The sequence below is a fragment of the Artibeus jamaicensis genome, unplaced genomic scaffold (assembly GCF_021234435.1).
Source record: "Artibeus jamaicensis isolate MK-2021 breed Jamaican fruit bat unplaced genomic scaffold, CSHL_Jam_final scaffold_286, whole genome shotgun sequence".
Taxonomy (NCBI): domain Eukaryota; kingdom Metazoa; phylum Chordata; class Mammalia; order Chiroptera; family Phyllostomidae; genus Artibeus; species Artibeus jamaicensis.
The window spans coordinates 2,566,961-2,591,611 of record NW_026522034.1 but is presented as its reverse complement, the minus strand read 5'-3'; the positions used below and the strand labels follow the sequence as shown (position 1 = coordinate 2,591,611).

The window sequence follows — 24,651 nt, the reverse complement described above, 5'->3', positions numbered from 1 at the left end:
CCAGCCAGGGAGTGCTTTTCTGGGCCTGTGGTGACACAGTCTGGTGCTTATTTTTAAAGAAAATAGAATCACAGCCCCTATTTATAGCTGGAGGCCATAGCCACAGACAGGAGATGGATGGGATCTGAGGCTGTGCAGGCTCCACAGGGGCTGGGGGTGGGGCCTCCCACACCCTCCCCAACCCGCACCCCACCCATTCTCAGTGGCCAAGGAAGTGCCTGTGGGATCTTGACATTCCCTGGGACAGGATGTAGCTGCATTTGGGGACAGGGGAAGGAGGGGACTTGGGTGAGGAGGATGGAAAATTTCTCTCTGGATTGGTCCCTGGGGCCCTGAGTTCCTGTGGGAATGGGTGGAGGTGAGGTGTGTCATGTGTACGGGAAGGCAAAGAAGGAGCTGAGGAGGAGCCCAATGTAGAGGGAGCGCTTTGGACTGCCACCGGGACTGGGTGAGGGAAGAATAGAACAAGGGGGGGGGTGCTAACAGAGAGAGAGAGAGAGAGAGAGACAGGGATGGGGAAGAGGTCTGCAGCCAGCTGACCCTGTGTGTGGGAGGGAGGGGGATATACAGGGAGCAAGGGAAGGTTTGAAATGGGGCCTCTGACCCACAGAAAGTCCTCCTGGTGCTCTGGGCAGAGCGGTGAGAGTCTGAGTTGGATCCAGCGAGGAAGGGCAGGAATCAGGCATCTCCATGGCCTTCCCCTCAGAAAGCTGGGCCATGCCCACTCCTACCCCTCAGGGCCCGGTACCTGGAGGCCCTCTGTTCCTGGCAACCTCAGGGTGGGAGGCCCAAACCTATTTGGAGGCAAAGAAATGATGTAGAAGCATAGCCAAGCAGTTGGGCTTTGTCACCAAGATCCCCGAAGGACTGTCCTGGGTAGATGGGGCAGGGTAGCATCAGAGTGCCCGGGGCAGGTCTGGGCTCTGGATTGCTAGGGGGTGAGTTCCTGGGCCTGGAGGGATGACAGGAGTAGGCTCTCTGTCTGAGCTCATACCTGCTGCCAGCCTCCCTTCTGACCCCTTCCTCTGCTGGACCACTGGGGGCTACAGCCTGGGGCATGTGTCAGGGAGCCAAAGCCATAACTGGTGACTCAGACAGCTAAAAAAAGAAGCATCTCCAAGCGATGACTCAGCTGGCTCTGGAGGGGTTGGGTGGGTCTAGCTGGTACAAGGTGGGGTGGTCTGGGTTTATTTTTGATAGGGTGGGGCTGGAGTCAGGGAGTGGAAGAGGGAACTGGGGATGGAGAGGAGCTACTAGTCTTATTCTGGGAGAGCCCCAGGGCCCTGTGCCACAAAGAAAAGTGATTTCCCAACGCCAGGCAGCTCTGGCTGGCTGGGCTGCCTCTCAGCCCCTTCCCAGGCCCAGTCCATGCTGCTATGTGGCCCAGAACAAGCCTCTGGCTCTCCCTGGACAGAAGCAAAGACCCCTGTTCTGTTCGTAAGAAGCTTGAGTTCAGAATTTTAGAGCTGGCCTTGGAGAATGAAGATTCTACCCACAGGCCCAGAGAGGGACAGAAGTCTGCCCAAGGCCACACAGCAGTCTAGGTCTCTCACATAAGAGCTACACAGCTGGTTCAGGTTCCTACATCTCCCCTGCCCCAGGGCTGTCAACAGTGAGAGGGAATGGCTCCCATCTGAGTACAGAAGTCTCTCCTTATTTGTGGTTTTGCTTTCTGTGGCTTCAGTTACCTGTGGCCCACCATGATACAAAAATATTAAATGGAAATTCCAGAAATAATTCATAAGTTTTAAACTATGCACCATTCTGAGTAGGGTGAAGAGTCATCCCTTGGTCCAGCCTCTCCATGCTATACGTGCTCCCCACCTCCTCGTCACTTAGCTGGCTCGATGATCAGGTCGAATGCTGTGTTCGTCACCCTTACTTTACTTAATGGCCCTGCAGTGCACGATTAGTGGCCCAGCCTGACTGCTGTGGCTCCGTGGATGGGAGATTCCCTGTCAGGACACATGACGGGCTTGCGGGTTTAGTCTCCAGTTATGGCGCCTGTGAAAGGCAATCGACTGATGTTTCTCTCCCTTTCTTTCTCCCTCCCTTCCCTTCTCTCTAAAATAAATAAATAAAATCTTTTAAAAAAGGAAAAGGTATAAAGTGTTTCCTTTAAGTGCAAATGTGTGTATGTATAAGCATACTTTGGAGATATTGAAGGTCTGAATCTATACCACCACAATGAAGCAAATATTGCAAAAAGAATGAGGTATAGGAATTTTTTGGTTTCCCAATGCATATAAAGGTTATATTTACACTTTATTATAGTCTACTAAGTGTGCAATAGCATTATGTCCAGAAAAACAGTGTATATACCTTAATTAAAATATTTCATTGCTAAAAAATGCTATCCATAATATGAAAAGTGACACTAATAGATTTGTTTGATGCTGGGTCTCCACAAAATTTCAATTTGTAAAACAAACAAACCACAATATCTGTGAAGCACAATAAAACTAGGTGTCCCTGCTTAGGAAAAAATATGGTATATATAGGGTTTGACACTACCTGTGGTTTTAGGCATCCACTGGGTGTCTTGGAACATGTCCTCCATGTTCCAAGACATGGAGAAGGAGGGACAACTGTACCAGCCCATAGAGGGGCACAGCGGGGCTCCAGATGGGCGGCTGGAAGTACGTGGGCACCAGATGCCCAGAAATGGAGCCTCAGCCAGTGGCTGGCACCTGGATTGTATGAGTACACAGCTGGGGAGTTAGCCGGGCTCTGCACAAAGGTCAGTGGAGAAGGGTCGACCCTACCGTGCTGAAGGCAGGAGATGCTTACATATGTGAATCTTGAGCTGGGGGCCCAGAGCCTGGCCAGACTCTTATCCAGATCGTCCCTCTGGCACCTGCCTGGGCTTCTTATGTCCTGGGACTCATTTTCCCTTACCTCTACCAACTCTGATCTCACACATCACCTGACTCATCACCAGGGACTCATCCCCTGACTCCAGGGGCTCCAAACAGGCCAGAGCAGAGAGAGTCCCTCACTCCTTCATTCTGCGTTTTGTTTTCCACTGTGCAGCCACTGCTGCCTAATGAGTGGTAGTAACAGCCCCATGGGAACTTGGGCAATTGAACCACTGCACGGTCCTGGCCTTCTGCCCCTACCTACCTCCAGAGCGGCCCCAAGGGGCGGGCAGATGGGGACAAGAGAGATGGTTAAGCTCCCCATCATGTAGGAGGTTCTGGTGCCTGGTCCTCTATTTGTCCCCATCCATCTCTTGGGTCAGGTCCAAGTGTCCTTTGGTCATTTGTTCAGCTCACATTGATTGTGTTGTGCTCCGGCTCAGTGATCTCCATCCAGGGACTGTCAGGTTTTGGGGAGGAGCTGGGAGGGGCTGTTCTGCTTCTCCTCACAGTGGGAGGGGTGTGTGGTCTCTGCCCAGTGGTCTGTCAGATGCATATCCCCCTCCCGATCCGCCTTTCTGAAGGGTCCTGGGAAGGCTATCAGTTGCTGGCTGACAGCTCCCTTAGAAGACTACCTCCTCTCCTCTGTGTCACTTTGTCCCACACAGACCTTCTCACAGGGCCACCACATCTAATCCCCGCCTTGGAACCTTTGTGAAAGATTCCTAAGCAGAAGTCCTCTCTTGTGAGGGCTTCCAGCATTCTGGGAGGAGACGGAAATAGAGTGACAGCAGTCTCAGGAGCAGTTACCTACTAAACCTTTACTCCAGGCAAAGAAAGGGCTTTCATGCTTAACAAACAGAGGAGGTAGGAATTATTGGTCCATTTCAGAGAGGAGAAAACAGGCTCAGAAAGGCTGAGTCACTTGCCCAAGGTCATGCATCCAGTCATAGGACTGCAGTTAAATCATAGGCTCTCTAACTCTGTTCTCTTCCGTTAGGTGCTTGGCCTCCTTCCTCCCCCAGCCCCGTGCTGTGGAGGTTCCCAGAGCTGAGTACTCTCAGTGGGGGGAGGTGGGGCCTGAGTCAGAACTGAGGGTGGAAGAGGAGCTTACTTCTAGTTTCTCCGAGATGCCCAAAAAGGGTGATTCGTTCCTTCCCGGACCACGGTGGGAAGAGTGTTGTGTGTGTGTGTGCATGTGCGTATCTGGGCCCAAGGCCTGCCTGGCTGGCCTTCAAATGCAGGAGAGCTGGGCTGGTCTCAGTCACTGTGCATGAGGGAAGGGACAAGAAGGGACTGATGTCATGGGAATCAGCATCCTGGGCCCACTGATATTTATAGTTTCCTGTTCTGAAATGTGGGGTCGGGGGAGGGTGGGGCCGGGGGAGGCATTGCTCTTAAGTGGGAATGGAAATGGGTCTCCTCTCCCCAACCTCCTCTAAGTCCCCAGAGAGCAGGCTGGCTCAGGCCAGAGGCTCTGCTCTGGTGGTGGAGCTGGGGGCTATGTATCCTGAGTTGGGGGCTTTTCCCAGAACTTCTGTCTCAGGGGCAGGAGAATACTCTTCTTGCACGCTAGGCGCTGAGCCACACTGTGTGTGTATGTGCACACTGGGCATCAAACTGACGGAAGTCATGGACCAGGAGACAAAGGCCATGTGTGGGTAGAGGAAGAAAGGTCTGTAACCTCGTAGAGATGCAGGGCAGGGGCTCAGAAGGAGGGCAGACCAGGCTGTGGGCCTTAGCAATCAACGGTTAGAAAGGCTCCCAGAGGTGGTGCTGCTGGAGCTGGACCTCTAAGGGTGGGGAGGAAAAATGAAAACCAGTTGCAGGGAATGGGTTGGGCAAAGGTGGAAGGGTTCCAGGTGTTATGGTTATTATCTGATGACAAGTTCATCAGTCAGGCTGTGGGACCCAGGATCACCTGGAATGTAGAGGCTGATATACGAAGCAGGGGAGGGGTCCCAGCCCAGCCATGGTGCCTTTGCAGGCAGGTGGTACTATGAGGCTCTTGCCTACCTGGATGCTTAGGAAGGTTCCTTTTGGCTCTAGGAGGGCAGGAATGGGACTCCGAGGCAGGATAAGCTGGGCCTGTAGGCCTGGCTGGAAGGTCGCTGGGACTGTTTTACTCCTTGCCGTTGGGCACCCAGACCAGACTCCACTTGGGGAAGGACAGCTTTTAGGGGGTCCTTGGTCTAGCATGATCTGGATTCTCTGAAAGCCAGGAAGTTCTTCTTTGTATCTGACCTGAATCTCCCCTGCTGTCAGTATGTTTTAACTCAAAGCAATTTACTGGTTTTCAAGCCTTCCTTCCTTCCTTCTTTCCTTCCTTCCTTCCTTCCTTCCTTCCTTCCTTCCTTCCTTCCTTCCTTCCTTCCTTCCTTCCTTCCTTCCTTCCTTCCTTCCTTCCTTCCTGCCATAGAACACTTTATCAAAAACAAAACCCCAATCTTCTATAACCATATGCTCGCAGAGCTTCTCTGCATGAATTAGAGTGGAACATGCATTCCATGTCCCCAGATATGGACGTAGAGCCTTAGAGTGCCTTGGGCGGTCTGCAAACCCCTGGTTGGCTCAGTGATCTCTGTGCCCCTTGTGGGCCCAGTCCTGCAGCAAGATAGTGGAGACCCCTGAGAAAAGCAGGTGGGAGGCCTGTCCTTGGGCAGCTGCTGGTCCTGTGGCAAGACTACACCCAAACCAGGGTATAAGGTCAAAGGTCAGAGAGGCCCAATCCCTACTCTGCTGAGGACTTTCTGTGTGACTGAGAGAGTGGTAGGCCCTCTCCGGGCCCTGGTTTCCCTCCGAACCATGGGGCACAGGCCTGGGGTGGGGAGTCTCTGCAGTAAGGTCTGGGAGGGAAAGTGGTCTTGCTGACCCACCACGACGAGTAAACCATGGGAGAGACATACACTGAGACAATTTAGCAGGAGCAGTGGCCGGAGGCCTGGCAGACCCAGCTCCTTCACAGGCTGGAAGTGGCAGGGCTTGGGCAGGAGCTGACTGGGAGGAAGCCACTGTCTAAAATATGCCACCAAGTCACCTTGCTGTGACATCCCCAGAGCCACTACCCTGCATCTGAGACAAGTGTGGCGTTCTCTGCCATTTCAGCTTTTGGAGGAGGAGTGGGCTTTCTCGAAGAGTATTTACCTATTCTTTCAGAAAGTGGAGAAAATTTGGAGAGGTGAGGGGGTGTTTAAGGGGAATGGGGAGATGAGAACGGAGATCTAGGGGCCTTGGGGAGGTCTCTCTCCCCTGCTTGGGGGCCTGAGGTTACTTGTGGGTGGCTGTCCACCTGGCTGTAACTTGGAAAGCCAGCTGTTGTTGGTGCCGTGGTCTGTGTGCTCAGTGACTTGAGGCTAGCCCCTCCTGGGCCTTGAGCCTCATTTCCTCAACTGTAAAACAGGATTTTCATGGCGTGCAGGGCTCTGAGGCTGCGGCAGTGTGATTGGCGCTCCCCCCAGGCCATCTCTGAAGGTAGGGGCCCTGTTATAACATAGCTGCACCTTCTCTCCTGGTTGCAGTCATGGACTCTCCTGAGAAGCAGGAAGAACTGGGATCCCCTACCCCAGAGAATATCCAAGTACAAAATTGTTCATACTAATTCAGTTCATTCAAAATTTACTCCTACGCATGCATTAATAGTGGTAATACAGTATTTCTGAAATACAGCCCACGCCTGTCCCTAAAGAAGGAATCCTAACTCTAGAATTCTGGCTCTACAGAACTGGACAGATGCTGGGGCTGGAGGCATGTTGGAAGCAAAGGGGAGCTGGATAGGGCCAGGAATCGAAGGAGCAGAGGACCATGGAGGGAGTGGGCTCAAGTCCTGGACTCAAAGGTGCTGTTGTTCATTTGCTCCAGGCACCAAATAGGAGCCGCAGCTCAAATCGTTCTTGTCCTCACCTGCCTCACCCAGGTACCACCCAGGTAGGAGGCAGCAGCCACCCCCAGGTCTGTGGGTGTGGTTGGCTGTGTGCTGGGTTCTCTGTATGCATGTGTGGGCCCACATCTGTATGCAGCGGTGAGTGTGTATGTGAGGGTTATTTCCAACTCGCCCTCCCCTGCTGGCCGCCTCCTGGGCAGCACGCCCAGTTCCCAGAGAGAGCCTATATACTTCCTCTGAGAGCTCCCCACACAACCTACTCCCTCCTAGCCATGGCCTGTGACCTGGACCACCTGGCCTGGGCCCCCTAGGTGGCTGTGGTGAAAGGCCCTTGTTGTCCTGCCCAGGTCGGCGGGTAAACATTGGGGGCTCAGTTATACTTGGTTCTGGAACAGCTTTTCCAGAGTCTTTGTGGGCTGGGTCAAGGGCCCTGGCCCCTGCCCCGCCCCAGAGTCTTAGGGCAGCATGTGGGTGGCTCAGAGATTGTCTCCATCACCACTGGTTCCCTCCCTATGCCAGAACACCCTCAGAGTCTGCCCTGGTTCAATTCCTTACACCTGATCACCCCATGTTCTCTAAGACACCCCCGTTAGTTCAGAGCGCCCCCCCCCACCCAGTGTACACAGGAACCCTCCCTTCTAGGTACCACTTTAGCCCCTCACCTTCTACCTTTCAAAGTCAGCTATGCCGGGCCGAGGAAGAGACACAGGAGCCACTGGCCCTGCACGCCCCGTGCTTTCTCTGACCTCCAGATTTGCCTCTCCACATCAGCTCAGACCTAGTCTCTTCAATGCTTGTCACTCTGCTGAGGGCCTCCCACAGTGCTTTGAAGGGGCTGGATACCACACTTGTCATCCCTAGTCAGAGTGGCCCGAGCCTAGCCCCCACGCAAGTCAGGAACTCCCTTAAAGCCCAGCAGCTGGGCTCCTCTGTGGGACTTACAGCACTTTGCTTCCTCCCTGGGGCCTCGGTTTCCATGTACAATTGGAAGGTTGGCCTAGATGGTTTCCAAGGGTGCTTGACTCTCAGGCCTCATGACCTGAATGCCTAATATATATCCGTCTGGCACCTAGATCTGGAAGGCCTTTGGGGTCAGGGGAGTCCATGGGTGGTTTGGAGAGACACACTTCCACACTCAGGCAGGGGCTTCCCCTATTGCAGAGACCAGGACAGGGAGCAAGGCCAGGCATGGTGACAGAGATGGGTCTGGGGAGGGGCACTCTGCCTGGGAGAGGGAGAAGGTACCGGCTCACTCACCCCCTATCCATTTTCAAGTCCTTCCTAAAGGCAGGAGTTAGTTCGACATTATAAAGTCCCACTGGCACATGCAGCTCTTGTCTGAAACCTTTGGTGGCTCCTCGAGAGGATGCAGGCAGTGGGCTGCATTTTGCCATTTAAGGTTTCTGTGCCCAATGCAATTGCTTTTCTTGGCTTGTGGTCAAAATATGCCTTGTAGCCAGGCCTACAGCTCAACATCTCTTTGCTCATGCTCGGGACCTCTGCTCCCCGAGACCCTTCCTGGAGCGCCGACCTTTTCACACCCTCCAACTCTTAGCCCAAGGGTCACTCTCTGTCTCGCCTCAGCTTGCTTCTGCATTTCTCTTCTCTGTACTCTTTTTTCTGGATCTTGAAGGAAATGATAGGAATTGCTGTTTGACTTTTAATTTGCTGTTCTGCCTCCTGAATGAATTCAAGTTCAGCCTTTGCATTCTGTGTGCTCCCCATTATCCAGCATGATGCCTTCATGATGTCAGTGCTGAGGACATTTTGAGAGGGGCTTTCAGTTAAAGCTGAAGGAAGTAGTGGCACTGGAATCTTTCCCTTGGCCGGAGGCTGGGAACTACACGAATGGACCTCCTCAATCACCTCAGTTGCCCTCTTCCCACCTCCTTAAAGGTCCAATCCATCACCCAGGCCCTGAGATTTTGGAGGATGGGATCCCTGGGAAGGGTAGCAGAAAGCCTGGGGATCTGGCTCTGACTCATGCTAGTGTGTGCTGGGGGGGGGTCTTCCCCTGACTCATTTCCCTTCTCATGTCCTGGGCTCTTGGAAGGGAGACTCAGCCCTTCCTCTGCTCAAAGTTGCTCTTGGGGATGGTCCCGAAATCTGTAGGCTGAAGCACTAATTGATACATGAGGCCATGGTTCTTATGGAATAACTAGACTATGCCTTAACTAAAGGGAGAATACTGCAGTGGTGGGACTTCTGGCGTTGTGACTGAGAGGGGACATATCCTAGCACCCTTCGGAAGGCAAACTATTATTCAGTCTCTGCTTTGGTGACGCCACCAATGCCTGGGACAGGGAGGTTGCCCAGGGCTGTCTGGGGGACAAGCCCCTGCTGGAGCACAGGATATGGAGGGGCACCATCCCTGCATCTAGGAGGCTGGAGAGTGGGTGGTCCTGTCTGTCACCTACCAGGTTTTCTCAGTGAGGAGAGAGGAGAGAGAAAGACAGGAAGGGGAAGAGGAGGACAGGAGGAAGGTGGTGATGAAGAAGCCAGACAGAAAATTCCCCTGGTTACAAGTGGAGTAAGAGAAGCAGGAGCAGAGCTGGGAGGCAGCTGGAGGAGGTGGAGGCTGAGGTGTCTGTGCCCCACCCAGCACAGGGTGGGGCAGAGTGGCTGTCTCCCCATTTCTTGCTTTGCAGTACTCCCCATTCCTGGCCTGGGTGGCTGAAGCTGGGGTACTTCTCAGTGGGTGTTCTTTGGCTACTATGTGGTTGCAGAAAGCCTGCTGGGCTCAGGGAGCCCAGGTGTCATTGAGGTGGCTCTACTGGGTATGGAGAACAATCCTGGCCAGAGCCATGGCCTAGGCAATCCCACTCTGGGGCCAAGCTCAGGAAACCAGAGCCCGTGTAACCCCGAGATGGAGAGTGTCTTTGCCTGGTGGAACTGCCGGAGACCCCAGCCTGGGGTGGCAGGAGCACAGCCTCCTCGTCTCCTGGTCTGGGGGCCACTTCTGGGCCCTCTTGCCCCTTTTCTTTAAGGAATCTGCCACAGCTCCTGCCAGTCTGGGTAGATGTCTCAGGCCCCTCACTTACCTGCAGATGCTGGTTCCGCCAACATAGCCAAGGTCAATGCCAGGGCCAGGGCAGGGGCCAGGGTTGGGTGCCGAGGGCCTGGATGCATCACAGCAGGCTGGTGGCAGGACTTGAGAGGAGCCCTGCAGGATCCAGAACCTGGGCAACAAAGTCTCCAGTTGAGAGATCGGGGCTCTTCTGCTGTGGGCTGGGCTCCTGGTGCCTGCCGCCTACTTAACTCGGGGGGCGGAGCAGGCGGCTCGACCAGAGCAGACCAGCGCTCCGGTTTCATCAGGCCGGGGCTCCCCGCCTGCCCCCCTCCAACCTTCTTAAAGGGCCCGTGCTGGGCTGCTCTTCCCCATGCAGGGGTCAGGGGATCCTTACAGCTCAGTCAGACTCAGGCTTCACTCTGAAGTCTTGGACCGAAGTTCCAGAGGACACCGGACCCACATGAGTTGGGCCAGCCCACTCACTTCTCTCTTCTTTTGCTGTTGCAAGGGTTGGTGGTGGTGGTGGAGGGGTCCTCACAGCAGGCCTAGGAGAAGAACCCCACTACACACACTGCTTTGGGGCCTCTTTGTCTCTGAGGTCTCCTCAGGACTCTGCGCAGAGAAGCACCAGCCTGAGGTTTTACACTGGCTCTGTGCTCACTGGCGTTGCAACCTTGACTTTCTCTGCCATGCAGGGAGGGCCTCAGTTCCCCAGTCTGTAAAGGAGAGATGTTCTACACTCACCCACAAGGCAGGAAGGATTCTCAATTCCACGGTGTCATTTTCTCAAAATAACCCTGCAAGGTGGGTAGAACCACCCCTCCCCCATTTCATGGAATAGGAAATTAACTCAGAGCTGGAAGTGGCTCTTTCAAGGCCCCCAGGAGGAGATGAGGCCCCTGACCAGTTGGTACCAGGCCTCCAGGCCTCCTGGCTCCTGAATTTGATGGGTCGAATTTCTGGGGCTGCCTCCTGGAAATCTGGCCCTGGATTTAGCTCCTACCTAACAGCTTCAGGCTGGGGCCCTGCTCCTCTTGGCTCCTTCCCAGGCAACAACATCATTCGTGTCCCAAATAGGAGGAGAAAATGCCGTATTATTGCAGAGCTTCCAGGGCCTAGAAGCTCTGCCTGCTCTCTGCTGGCCCCAACGTCAGCATTGCCTGGCCTCAGTTTTTATGTCCAGTGAATGGGGGGCAGAGCACCCCTGGAGTGCTCTCCCTTCTTCTACAGGAATCTCTCTGTCACACCTGCCTGCTTCAGCCCACCCTCAGTCTCACCAAGTACACTCTCCCCAACTTCTCCCCTTGACCAGTAACATCCCCACTATGCATACAAACTTTATAGTTTGCAACAAAATTGAGCCCCATTTTCAGATGAAGAAACCGAGGCTTAGAGAACTTATGGGACTTGAATAAGTGTCCACAGCTGCTAAGAGCTGGAGCCAGGTCTCTGACCCCCAGCCCGGCACTCCTCCTGTGCCGGTGTGGCGGCTGAGGTCTGTGAGGTGGTTGTGAGCACCGGACCTGATTTCAAATTCCAGCTGTCCACCTTGACCTTCTCTGCCATGCAGGGAGGGCCTCAGTTCCCCACTCTGTAAAGGAGAGATGTGCTACACTCGCCCACAAGGCAGGGAGGAGTCTAAATTGCACGGTATCCGGCTAAATACTCAGCAGTCCAAACTTGAGCAAGTAGCTTTACGTTTCTGTGGCTCGGTTTCTTCATTTCTAAAATTGGATTTGGGAGGATTAAATGCTTCAATGTACCTCGAGGGCCAGGCTAGGGCCCGGTGTAAAGCAAGTGCTCAAAAATGCTCATCCTGGTTTCTCCTTTTCTGTAGTCCTGCTGCCCATCCTCCTGTGTATCCGTGTGCATAGGTTTTACACTCTTTACCTCCCAGAAAGGAAAACCCTTTGAAGGCTGAACTTCCCTCTTTGGAGGCAGCTGCCTATAGTAGGAACTCAATAAATGCATTCTGGGGTGGATGAAGAAGCCAGTTACTGCTGTTCTATGAGAATTTTGGCAGACCTAAGCCAAGTCCTGTCCAGTTCACCCTAAAAGGCCTGGGCAGGGCTGTGGTCAGCTGATTTCAGTGGCAATAAAACCTTTGATTCCACAACTTGTCTCTTTTTTCCCTTCTCCCCGAGTCAGTAAGGCATCTGGTCCTTGTTCGGGGTTAATTACTGCCCAAGTTTGGGCCTGGGGCATGGGGATGGGGATTGCTGGGAAGATTGTGTTTAGAGGAATAGAGCTTTAATTTTAGGAATGACAAAAAGATTGAAGAAGACCTTTGCTTATTTATGAATCAAAAACTTAGGTAGAGTCTTCCACGTACCCCATCTTGCCATTCTTCCCCCTCTCCATCTTCTGCCTTCTACCCAATTGCTATGCACACAGATTCACCTATGAGGAGTCCACTGTGGAGCCTCCAGCCGCAGTTCTGAATGGAGTCAGGGTTAGCCCAAAGCCCCACCTACATTGCTGCTCGCTAGGGAAAGAAACAGGCCCAGAAAAATGGTGGCTACTCAACTTCTCTGCTGGGTCTCCCAGTTTACAAAACATTCACCTGGTCTTCTGACAACCCTGGGAGGTGGTGTGTTTAGAGACAGTGTTCCCTTTTCACTGACGAGGAGACTGAGGCTGCAGTGGAAGAGTGATGCTGGAGCCCTGGCACACACAGACCTGGCCTTGGCTCAGCCTGCACTCCAGCATTTAAACCCCAAAGCAGTGTGGAGAGGCGTCATGCTAGGCAGACTGGCAGAAAGTTGGGACCCTGCGTTGCTTTTGAACTGGTCCCTGACCACCTCCCACTGTGTCAGAGCAAGCTGTGGGACTGGGCAGTGCCTGCTGCCTGCTCCTCAGTTGCTCCCTCTCTAGCCTCTTTAGCATGCCCCCAGGGACCCTGAAGTTCTGGCCCTGAGTAGAGCTGACCAGGGCCTCCTGGTCACTCTTACCCTCGGTGCTTTGGGACGAGGAGTGCCCGCTCAGGCAGTAGCCTTGGCCAGGGCCTGGCACTGTGAATGCCTCTATGTTTTGCGCCCTGGCTGCCTGGGCCCCACCCAAGGAGCCTGTGGCCAAAGCCAGTTTGCTGGTAAAGGGCGGTGCTTGTTCCCTGGATGGGATGGTACCTGAGCCCGGGTGTGCTCCCACTGCCCAGGTCCTGCAGTCAGGGAATTGCCCTTCTGCTATGGACACAGAGCTCAGGCCACTATAATGCAAGGGGACATAGGCTTCTGGCCCTGATTCTGTGGCCCTGGAGTCTCATGGGCCTGGGCTTCTGACCAGGGGCCTCTGCTAGGAGTGATCTTGCTCCTGCTCTAGGCCAAAGGTATTGATGGAGCTACTTCCAGTGCAGGGGCCAGGCGCAGAAGGGGTGGGGCAGCTACTCCCAACAATTACAAACTTTAGGAGCTGAAAAATTGTTTGCTGACCTCGGGAGCTGGCTGTGAACGGAAGGCCGGTGGCAGAACTTTGCCTTGGCCAGGGCCAGGGTTTGAGCCATGCCTAAAGCCCTACTGGGGGGACAGACTGGGGGTGGGAGAAGCCTCTCAGAGCCTCTGTTCCCAGGAACAGACACTCATCTTCCTTACCATATCCATAAAGGCTGCGGCTACAGTGGCTAAGACCAGCTGGCTGCAGCTGACTTCCCCTGGGGTTACACTATTTCTAAATATTGGCTCATGTTGTTAACCCCTGCTGTGCGCTACCAGCAGAGATCTGGCTTTCTGCAGAGAGAGCCTGGTGGGCAGATCGGGTGGGTGGGGGGGATGGTCAGTTCCCATTTGAATGGAAAATCTGTGCATATACTTGTTCAGGGTCCAGGGCTGGGGAGGTCTTCCCATAAGGATGAAAAATACCTGCTCAAGATTGTGAATGAGGCTTCAGTGGGTGTTAGGGGACATGAGTCTGAGCTGGTGGCAGGGCCTGGCAGTGGAAAGAATGTAGGGTTAGAAGCCAGAAGTCTGGTTCTGCCAAGCCTCTCTGTGTGGCCTCTGGTGAGTCACTGCATCTCTTTGCACCATTCCCCTCACCTGTAAATTGTAGAACCACCACGATGCTTGGATGATACCTTCCAACAGAGGTGCTAGGACTTCATAAGCTGTGAAGGGCTGTGCCTGATGGTTACGTTGATGGGAAGTGTTAATACCAGTGTCCTGCTCTCTGCATGACTCCTGTGAGTCCCTTTAAGGAGAGGCAAGACTGACAACCAAAAGCCAGCTGGAACCAGCAGGCAGGGCTGTGTTCAGCCTCCGTGGGAGTGGTGGGTATGCCACTCTACACAAGAACACAGAGCTTGGATTTCTACCCTGGTGGCTAGGTGTCCTTGTGCAGTAAAAACCTGTGGTAGCCAGCCTCTAAGATGGTCCTCACCGTCTGGCATTCATGCTCTTGTGTAGCCACCTTCCACATTGAATAGGACATTGCAGAAATGATGGACTATGATTTCCAAGGGGACACCATAAAAGACATGGAAGCTTCTGCCTTGCTCTCTTCTGATTGATTGCTCCAGAGGAAGCCAGGCACAGTGACTTGAGGAGAGTTAAGCAGCCTGTGGAGGACCCATGTGGACAGGACTGAGTTCTCTTACCAACAGGCAGCATCAAGTCACCATTCATGTGAGTGCCATCTTGAAAATGGATCTGCCAGACCCAAACCTTCAGGTGACTGCAGTCCCAACTTGTGACACCTTGATTGCCACTTTTGAGAGACCTGGAGCCAGAACCACCCAGCTAAGCTGCTCCTGAACTCCTGACCCACAGAAATGGCTTAGGTTTTGAGGACAGTTTGTTATGCAGCAATAGATAAGTAATACAAACCTGTACAACTGTGACTGGTAGTCCAGTGAGCCAGAGTTAAAATGTGTCTGGGACTCAGAAAGTAAGACTCTGCTCCCTTGAGAAAGAGTGATGTTTCCCTGATCAAGCAATGGATCTGCTCGTTCATTCATTCAACAATACTTCTCAAGCACTTACCATGTGCCGGGGGCTTGGGACATAAGAGTAAATGACAGAAACTGCCTTTGGGAGCTCACAGGCTCCCCAATGTCATTTAGTGATTGTTGGATGATTGTTAGTGATTAAGGACAAGTGAGATGCCTAGGACATAGCTTGGGCACTTGGATGGATAGTGACATCATTCATTGAGATAAACGGGCTCAGGGGCATCTCATGACAAAAGCTTTGGGCATGTTGATTTTGAGACGTTTGTGAGAAACCCAGGTGATGCGTGCAGGCTGTCAGATATGTGGGTCTAAAACTCCTAAAAAGGCCTTGGTCAGAGGCATGTATCCAGGAATTATTGGGGTGCAGATAGTGGTATGGAAGCAACAAGAGGAGAAGAGACTACCCAGTCAAAAGGTGGGCGGTGGATGGGAGGAAGACCCAGGACCAAAATGTGATGTATCAACTTTTTTCTCTCTTAACTTTCTTGGGCATAATTCAAAATTACAGAAAACTAGCAAGACCACTATAAATATTTCTCACATATTCTTCACCTAGATTTCCCAAATGTTAATATTTCATCAGAGTTTAAATTCTTTTCTATGTACATACATGTGTTTTCCCGAACTATTGGAGAGTAAATTGCAGGTGTAATGTTCCTTTATCCTTAACTATATCAGTGTGTATTTTCTAAGAACAAAGGACCTTCTTTCTCATAATCTGAGTGCAGCGATTAAAATCAGGAAATTAACATTGGTACAATACTTTTAACTAGCCACAGACTTTTTTCCAGTTCTGCCAACTTCCCCAATAACATCCTTGATAGCAAAGGAAAATTTGAGTGGCATTTAGTTGTCCTATCTCTGGGGTTACTATTAATCTGGAAACGTGCTTTGGTGTTTCTTTATCTTTCGCGACATTTCAAGAATGCTATTTTTTTCTGTTTATATATTTTCCTTTTTATTGAATTTATTGGGGTGACACTGATTAACAAAATTATACAGGTCTCAGGTGCGGGACTCCACAACACATCATCTGTACACTGCATAGTGTGTTCATCAGCCCAAGTCAAGTCTCTGTCCGTCCCCATTTATCCTCCTACACCCTCCTTCACCTTTCCCCACCCCTTCCTCCTGACAATCACCACCCTGTTGCCCATGAGTTCTCTCTCTTTTCCTTTTCGCTCAATCCCTCCATCCCCCCCGGAGGATGCTCCTTACCCCGTGGAAATGTTATTTTGTAAAGTGAATCTTGATTTTAGTTTAATCTGGTTTCTTCATAATTGGATTCAGACTGTGCATCTTCGGTGGGAACAGCCCAGAGAAGATGCCGTGTCCTTCTCAGGCATCAGCCCAGAGCGCGCCCTCTCTGGAGGCGCACAGCACCTCTCTGTCCCATTGCAGATGATGTTAACTTAGGTCACTCGGTGGAGGTGGTGCCTGTCAGGATTCTCCCAGTAAAGTTCCTGTTTATCCCTTTGCAAGTAATAAGCACGTGCCAACAGTGAAAGGTCAGGCTGAGGAAGAAGAGCCAGGAAGAAAGCTTGTGAAGGCATAGTGGGGACATAGTGGGGATGCTCCAGAACATCTTGGAACTGGGAGGAGGTACTGCAAGGAGGAGGGAGGTCAGTCAGTTTGGTTCTGGGCTGCTGAGAAACTAGGTGGGTATGGGCGAAAGTGTCTGTTGGTAGCAGCTTCCACACGCAGCCCACACGATGGGCGTGCGGAGAGCGAAAGTGTGAAAGGGAGGCGAGAACAACAGGAAAATGCCACTTTGGGGAAGTTTGTCTGTGGACTGGAGGAGAGGGATCCAGGCTATGACAAAGAGGTGTGTGGGGCCGGGGGGTTGGTCTGTGATAGATGGAAGAACGAAGGGTATGTAGAATGAGCCAGTAAGGGGCCAGATGAAGGGTGAAAACAAAGAAAGGGACTATGGAGAGCAAAGTGCTCTTGAGGAGACAGGAGAGACGGGTGAAGTCGTAGTGGGGTGTGGGGGGTCCTTCCCAGCCCCAGAGGGAAGTGGGAGCCGGCGACGGTGGAAGCCGGTGGCACTGGTGGTGTGGTGGGGAGGGGCCTCTCATTTCTCAGCTGAGCAGGAGGTACAGCAGGGGCTGGAGGAAGGGCCAGGCGTGAGGAGGGGACTGAGCCATGCTCGAAATGATGTCTGGAGAGGGAGAAAACCAGCCCACCGGAGTGGAGACGGGCAGTTGAGTGGCACAAAGGCAAGTCCAGGGTTTACAGGCCGTGAACGTTTAGCTGCCTCGTGTAGGTGGACAAGGCAGTCCTGGTGATTAATCAGGAAAAAAGTTGGCAAGGAGGGTAATGCAGGCAAGAGGAAACTGAAGGACGGGGAGAAAGTGCAGGGTCAGGGACAGGGTCTCTGTGGTAACAGGCAGTTTGTGTGTAAGTACCAGTGCGGGTGAGGTGGATTGCGGGCTGGTGTTCCAAGGGAGGCAGATGGGAGTGCATGGAGGCCGGGGTGTGCTGGGGGAGGGCGGCTAAGGGGGAGTGGAGAGGAGGTATTTGGAGATGAGGGGGTCTGGCAACTGGGAGGCCAAAGGATTGGTGCAGGTCCCTGGGGAGACATAAGCCACAAGGATAATGGCAGGAATTGGGGGATGGGGGAGAAGACCATGAGCCAGGGCCACCAGGTGGCCGAGCCAGGACAGATGGCAGCTCTGAGGAGATGAGGAGGGGCAGTCCGGATGCCAGAACCCTTGGAGGAGCGGTGCTTTGGACAGGGAGGAGACACTGCCTGGTGGGTACTGAGGAGACAAGGGGCCCTCTCTACCTTGGACTCGGAGGGGCAGGGCAATGGGAGACAGACACAAGCTTTGGAAAGGTTGTGTGGCTGTCTTCGGGGTGAGCTAGGTGTCTGTGAATGCTGGATGGAGGGGAGCATTTGGAGCAGAAGCAGGGGTGTAGAGCGGCTCGGTTTTTCTGGGAGAACTGTGCACAAGGAGGACAGGCAGCAGTAGTGCAGGTGGAGGGAAGTGTCGGAGAGGCTCCCTGCGTTTGAAATGCCAGAAAACTGCCCCCAGACCAAGATGGTGGAGGTCCCAGCCCCACATCTGGCCCTTATTGGCACGAGGGGACCATCAGGGCTCTGGCTCAGCGGGCCCACAGCTTCCTCCAGGAAAATCTGACAAGGATGGGGGTGTGGAGGCGGCACTGCCCGTGGCCCCAGGCCAGTGGAGGCTGGGCCAGTCCCCACCTTGCCAAGCCTCGCCTCGCCTCTCCGGAAATCAGAGGCTTGGCTCCTCTATGGAGGATGTGAGGGGCGTGGGCAGGTCGGCTGCTGTTGGGATGGACCCCTACCTGCTGTTCTGAGCATGCATGACTGGTCTGCTCCTTACTGTGCCTGCTGGTGGGAATGAGAGCACAGCATATTTGGGTCTCCATTGGATGAGAGGCTATGATCCAAAGAGAGTCACGGGGTTTCATTTTGGTTCTGTCTCTGCTACTGATGTGAGGAGAGACTTTAGGCAAGTCCTTCTCTTTTTTGGCTCTCAGTTTTCTTATCTATGTCCTGGGGCTGTGACAGACACCTTCTCTATAGCCAAATGTTGTCTGTTCCCAAGATGGAAACCCCTCTCTTCTGGTTTCCATCAAATCCCTTCTGAGCTATGAACTGGTGGGTGCGAGCAGGCCCCTGGGCCCCCCAAACTCTTGGGCTTTTAGGGATGAAGAAGTCTCCGGCGTTTCTTCGGCCCTGGGGCTCACACATCAGCCATACGGCAGCTGGGTACCTTCCCTACCACTCAGTGTTTCCTCTCTCTCCCTACTGCCCGGGCTGCTCCCGACCACAGGCACAGGAAGTGGTTTCTTAAGGCCTCAGCACACCCCCCATCTTCCTTTATTTGTTTCTTCTGAAATACCTGAAATACATTTTCTGCCCGAAATACCAGCAGCGGGCAAGTATTCCTTGAGCTAGACATGGATTTCCACAGACACTGGCCTTGCCATTAGAGTCTAGGAAGCTATCAGACAGTTATACCTTAGTGTGAAATAATTGGCTTGATCCTTTTCCAAGGAAAAATGGACTTTGGTACAGGGAGGTCATAGGTGGGAAACTGGGGAGATAGGCGAGAGGGGTAGGGGGTAAAGGGCCACTCTAGGGGTCTGTGTGGGCTGCAGGAACGCTTGACCCATGACTGACCCATTCTTTCTATACCTTTCCCCAGTCTTAGGATACCCACCAGGAGTAAAGAGCTGGCCCTGTCACTCCACCTCTCCCTCTTCCTTCAATGTCAGGGTCCTGGGGACCCTTTAGGCTGTGTAGCTGGGTTGGGGTAAGGGGCAGTGGGGCCAAGTTCTCAGGGTTCCACAACTGATCTGCCAGCAGTGAATCCCTACATCATAGCTCAGGCACCATGGCAACAGACAGAAATAAACACTGGGCTTCACAGTCTAAGTTCTGTAGTGATGTCATCTCCAGCTCCTGCCTGCTGGGCCCTGTGGTAGCAGCACCCTAGATGGTCTCAGCTGCTCAGGCTGGAGTACTGTCTTCCTTCTCAGTCCCCAGACCACCTCTGAAGTGGGGGAGACTGTGGACACAGGGGCTTGAGCAGGGGCACCTGGAACAGGGCCCACGCAAGTCCAGTTCCTCGTCTGCTGCTTAGATGTCTCAGTGGCTGCTATTGCCCCTTCCTTGGCCCTAGCCATGAAACTGCCCAAGGGGTCCAAGAACTCTGTGTGCAGTGGGCAGCACCCAGAAAAGAAGGCGCAGGTGCCCTCATGGGAGGAGGTAAAGCAGACCCCTACGATCATGTCAATGATCAAAGGTGAGAGCAGAACCCTCTGCCCTGAGCTTGGGCCCGTTCCTCTCTCTTCAGGGCTGCTGAAGGCGTTCCAGCCTTCCAGCCCTGCCTCCTACGATCTCTCCATGAGGCCCACAGAAGGTCTGTGCCTCCAAGCTGAACTTTGCCAAGAGTGATTAGCAGCTGGGAATTTTCGGGGGGAGGTGGGTAGGAGAGAAGGGCAGCATGAGGCATGAGTGAACACAGCTTTGGAAAAAGGCTAGGGATTTACTGGAGCCTTCAGCTCAGCTCTAGCTTTCCTCACTCCCCTTGAATCTTATTCTCAAATGAAAGCAGCAATACTAATTTTTAGCTCTGATTGGTGGCGTTTAGTTGATTGGGTATCATCCTGTAGAACAAGAAGTTGCCAGTTTGATTGCCGATCAGGGTATATGGGAGGCAACTGACCAATGTTTCTCTTTGGCATCGCTGCTTCTCTCCCTATTTCTCCTTCCCTTTCCCACTAAAAATAAATAAATAAAATCTAAAAAAACACTGATTTTTACTATATTGTTAATGACCGATCGTTGCTCTATGTGGGAGGTGGTTTAGTATGGTATTAAATGTCGAGGCTCTATTGGCTGATTGAGAATTTTCACATTACCAGCTTGTGTGACTTTGGGCAAATTGATATTTCTAAGCCTCAGTTTTCTCATGTGTAACATGGAGAAAGTGGTAGTCTCTATCTTACAGAGTTGTTGGGCGGCTTAACTGAAATAATCCATATAAAATGCTTAGTGTGGTACTTGGCACAGAATAAGTTCTCAGTTAATTGTAACTACTTCCTTTCTTCTTATTCATTGCCTGCCCAAGAGAAACTACATTTTATCTGGGAGCACTGCCTGTCACTCAAGGACGCAGCTTGGTGGTGGGATTTGTGGCAAGGTGACATCAAGGGAGCAAAGACCCAAACGTTGCACTGTCTTGGGGGCTTCCTGCTTCTGACCTGGTGGTCTGTCCTCACAGGTCCGGGGCCTGCCAAATACCTGCGGCCATCCTGCATAGGCTACCTGGGCCACGACAGCTCCAGGTTCCGGGAGCCAGCCTGCAGCCTGCACAAGCGGCTCGGGGAGAAGTGTGAGCGCCCCCACCCCCGTCCTCCCCTGGGTAGAGGGTTATTACTGTTGCCTGTTTGGGGGTGGCAGTGAGAGGAAAGGGACCATTATCTGTAGTCGTATGCCCCTGGGAACCTGGGCCTGCCCTGAGCTGGACAACAAGGTGACCTGCTGGGTCCAGAAGGAAGTCAGCGGAGATTCCCAGTGACCCGCCCCACCACAGAGGTGACTATGTGGGTGTCTCCCAACTCGACCACCTGAGGGGGCTGGAAAGGAATGCTGTCACTGTCCAGCTGGCAGATCGGGGGCTTCTTCTGTCTGGTCACTGGCTGGGGCCCTTCAGTCCTGGCTACTATGGGTGCACCCGCCATAGCAGCTGAGTAGGAATAGCTGGGGATGGGGAAAGAGTGTAGGGATGGCAGCCCCCAAGCCTTCCTGGGTGGCTTAGAACCTCCTGAAAGGGTGGGAGCAGAGAGCCACAGAAGAGCTGAGGCTCCTGGCCAAGGCCAGTGAAAGGGAAAGCTGGGCAGGGGTAGGTATGTGAGGTCTGAGATCTAGGGTGCTTGCTAGGTCCCTCCTTTGGGGTGACGTACCCACCTCAGCAAGGGAAACCCTGGCTGAGTCTGGGACCCTTTCTAACCCTAACAATAGCCACTGTGCCTATTATGGCCCTTGACACCGATCCCTGACCTGCGAACCAAGCTGCTGTGCACCTGTTAGTTCATCTGTCCTTCTAAGCAAGCTCTTGAGGATGTTAAAAGTCCCATTTTACAGATGAGAAAATCAAAGTTCCCCAAACACCCAAGATCCCAAGTTATCAAAAGGGAACCCTTAGCTCTTCTCTTGGGGAGGAGGGTCTCGCCTGGGCCTAGTCCAGGCTCACTCTGGGGCAGCCTCTGTTGCTGACTGAGTTCCTTGGCTGCCCTGCAGGGATCACAGACACATGCAGCCCTGGACCTTGTTATTTCTTGGATCCTAAAATAACTCGGTTTGGAATGTCCAGCTGCTCGCAAGTACCCATGGACGAGCGCTTCTCTAACCTGTGTAAGATGGGAGAGGGGATGGGGCTTGTCGGGAGGTGGAAGGGTGGAGGTGCTTAGGACCTGAGCAGGGACAAAGGGCCATAGCTTCCCTCTCTAGGTGTGTCTGTGGATGCTGGCATCTCCCTGCAATGTCGCATCAAGACACCAATGTCACCATGTCTGTGTCACAGCACTTACTGTCTTGAAGCCACCATTCCACATGTATGTCACAGGGTGATTGTTACGATAGAAATGGGGCTCATGTTGGGGCAGCAGTATTGCCGTACCAGTGAGCTCGTGGGCTGTGGTGATTTTAGGGCGTTTCCTTGGTGCTGTCGCAGGGATAATGTCAGAATGCTGGTAGCCCAAGGGTGATGTTCTGCTGATACTTGGGGTTTTTATATTATGACAACAGTGTCACATTCTGATGTCAGGATGGTCTAAGTCCCTCCACCTCGCCCATAGCCCTGTGCAGACTTTGTTGGGTCCCTTCCCAAGCTAAGGAGGCTCTAGGGAAGTCCCATCAGGTTGATCAAGGCCTCAGCTCCCCACCTTCACCCACTTTCAGGCCAGACCGCCATCCCAGCCTCCTGCCACTACTACTTGGAGAAGACCCGCCCTCCTGGGGAGCGCAGGGCTCCGCAGTACACTTTCAGCCAGCGGTGCCCATACAGAGTGATGGACCCCAATCCAGCTCCCAACAGCTACCACCTGCCACGCTTGCTGGGGCCCAAGAACCCCATCAGCCGAGCTGCTCCTTGCTATAGTTTTGCCTCCACAGACCAGAACTGGTTCTACAAGAAAAACGTGGCAGGAGGTCCTGGGCCAGCCATGTATGCCCGACCTGAGCCATCTGTCTACCAGAACCGCAGCCCCATCTACAGCATGGCCAAGCGCTTTGCCTACCCAGTGGACCGAACACCTCAGCCTGGCCCAGGTTCCCATGATGTCCAGCAGGTCACAGTACACAAGCCCTGCACACCGGCTTTCACCATGGGTGTCAAACACTCACCCCACCTGTGCTCGCTGGTCATTGACATTCACGACTGAGTCCCCTCAGGCTGTGCTGCACTCACCCAGTTCTCCCCACAGATGATATTTTCTATACCCAATTGACCAACTGACCATGGTTTTGAGTAGCAGGGCTGGTGCCTGCTGTATTTAGCACATAGAAGGTATTAAATATTTTTATTGATTTATTCCTTTGCAAATGTTCATGACTGCTTCCTTTGGGCCCAGCTCTGAATGAGGGGTGGGGAGACTGGGGTGCATGGCAGGAGCCCCTATCTGGGGTATGGTGTCTGTCCTGTGTTCCACACTCTTCAACAAGACTGGGCTGGGCCTGCGTGATAGGGAGTGAGTGAGTAAACTTAGGGATCCATCTGTTTTACAGCAGATTAGAAAGATGTCATTTTGCTGACAATGCCATTACGAAGGCTGCAAAAATTAGTGATGCTGGGTCTGAAAGTGTTGGGTAGGAGTGGGGGCAGGCTGGTGGCAGCAGCCGATGCTCTTCTGGGTCAGAGGAGCCATAGGGCACCACCATCGAATAAGGGTTTTCTGATTTAACGCTCAACCCCTCCAAAGGACTGCCGGTGGAAAAACGAGAAAACTGAGGTGCAGAGCTAGGAAAATAACTTAGGCCATGTGACATATTAATGCCTGACTCTGAATAAAGGTCCTCATTTAGGATGTGAGCCAGGTCGGGGCTCAGTGTGAGCAGTGTTGAGACTCAGCCTGTGAGCAGGTTGGGGATCTATCTACATGTGAGCAGGGTCAAGGCTCAGCATGTGAGCAGGGTCAGGGTTCATGGGGTGGGCAGGGTTGGGGCTCACTGAGAGCAGGGTCAGGGCTCAGGAGATGAGACTCAAGGTACGGCAGGGTGCCCACGAGAGCTTTCTCCTTTCTTTCCAGGGGGTTCACTCCATGGGTCACCCCTGCCACAGCTGGGTGGTAAAGCTATAGTCATGTAACCCTCCTTGCCACTGGCTAGGGGCTGGTCTCTGTCACTTTATCATTGCTGGAGAGACACGGAGGGCCAGTCGTCACTGGCTTACAGGATCTGGGGGGATGGCGGCACTCAGCAAAGCTGGGGACCAGCTTTCAGGGAAGCAGTAATGCACCACAGATAGGCGCATAGGTAGCGGTTGTACACAGACTCATGTCCCTTACCCATATATACAGAGACAATACCAGCACTCTGTACATGCTTGCTGTGTGTGTACGCACATTCCTAGGCAGAGACCCCACCCTGCAGTAACAGACACACTCAAACACTGGCCTTACACTATACTCACAGGGAAAGACACACAACACACACTTAGACACCACAGCATACACTACAAACACCTGTTGCTACCACGCATGCATGCCCCTTTCCCCCCAGACACCCCCTTATCTCATGCATGTGCCTGTGTCCACCCAAGCTCACTCACACTGCCCAGTGCCCTGGAGAATTATGTAGACAGACCAAGAGAATGACTCCTACTCTCCCTCTGCCAGGAGGGTTTCTGTGCTCAGGAAGGAGCTATAATGTGATTCCCAGCCCTGCAGTTAGAGTTGCTGCTGGCTAGCTCCCAGCCCTCCAGACTAGGGTCATATCTCTAGATGGGGTGCACATGGCCCTGCCCACCAAGATAAGCCAGACCCAGCACTCAAAGATGCCCACTAAGGAGCTGCCCAAGGATGGGGTTGACTAGAGCAGGATCTCCTGCCACCCAGCCCTCCAGGTCTTCGTCCTCGGGGTCAGGGGAGCTGGTTGGAGGGCATGTGTCCCTAGATTCCTGGTCGGGGTCAGCAGCTGCATCTCCAAGCTCCCCGCAGGCAGAGAGTTCTGTTCTGGCTTCTCCTCTCTCTTCCCTCTCTGTCCACAGTCTTCTATCTGGCTCCTCTCCTTCCAAGTCTCTCTGCTTACCTCTGGCTTACTTTTCTCCTTTCCTTCATTCTCCCTCTTGCTCCTGTGTCCCTCTGCCCTATTTAACCTCCAGAATAAAGATCAACATTTAATTACTCTGCAAATAACAGAGCCCTTCTTGGAGGTCCTGACAAGAGGAGGACTGTGAGTGGGGTGGCCTGTGGGCGGTGTGGCTGG

The 24,651-nt window shown here is 53.1% G+C and overlaps 2 protein-coding genes across 3 annotated transcripts in view; one reads left to right on the top strand and one right to left on the bottom strand.

Annotated features, from left to right (window-relative positions):
* CSPG4 (chondroitin sulfate proteoglycan 4) overlaps window positions 1-9,945 on the bottom strand; it is a 51,187-nt gene extending 41,242 nt beyond the window's left edge. For both annotated transcript variants that reach the window (XM_037131128.2, XM_037131120.2), the window contains exon 1: window positions 9,780-9,945. In XM_037131128.2, the coding sequence (XP_036987023.2) occupies window positions 9,780-9,867 (88 nt within the window). In that variant the 5' untranslated portion in view covers window positions 9,868-9,945. The remainder of the gene's footprint in view (window positions 1-9,779) is intronic.
* A 9,402-nt stretch (window positions 9,946-19,347) lies between these two features.
* On the top strand, window positions 19,348-22,610 carry ODF3L1 (outer dense fiber of sperm tails 3 like 1). Its single transcript, XM_037130904.2, has 4 exons — window positions 19,348-19,468; window positions 20,450-20,560; window positions 21,469-21,582; window positions 22,129-22,610. The coding sequence occupies exons 1-4, from the start codon at window positions 19,348-19,350 to the stop codon at window positions 22,608-22,610; spliced, it is 828 nt and encodes a 275-aa protein (XP_036986799.2).
* The last annotated feature ends 2,041 nt before the right edge of the window (window positions 22,611-24,651 follow it).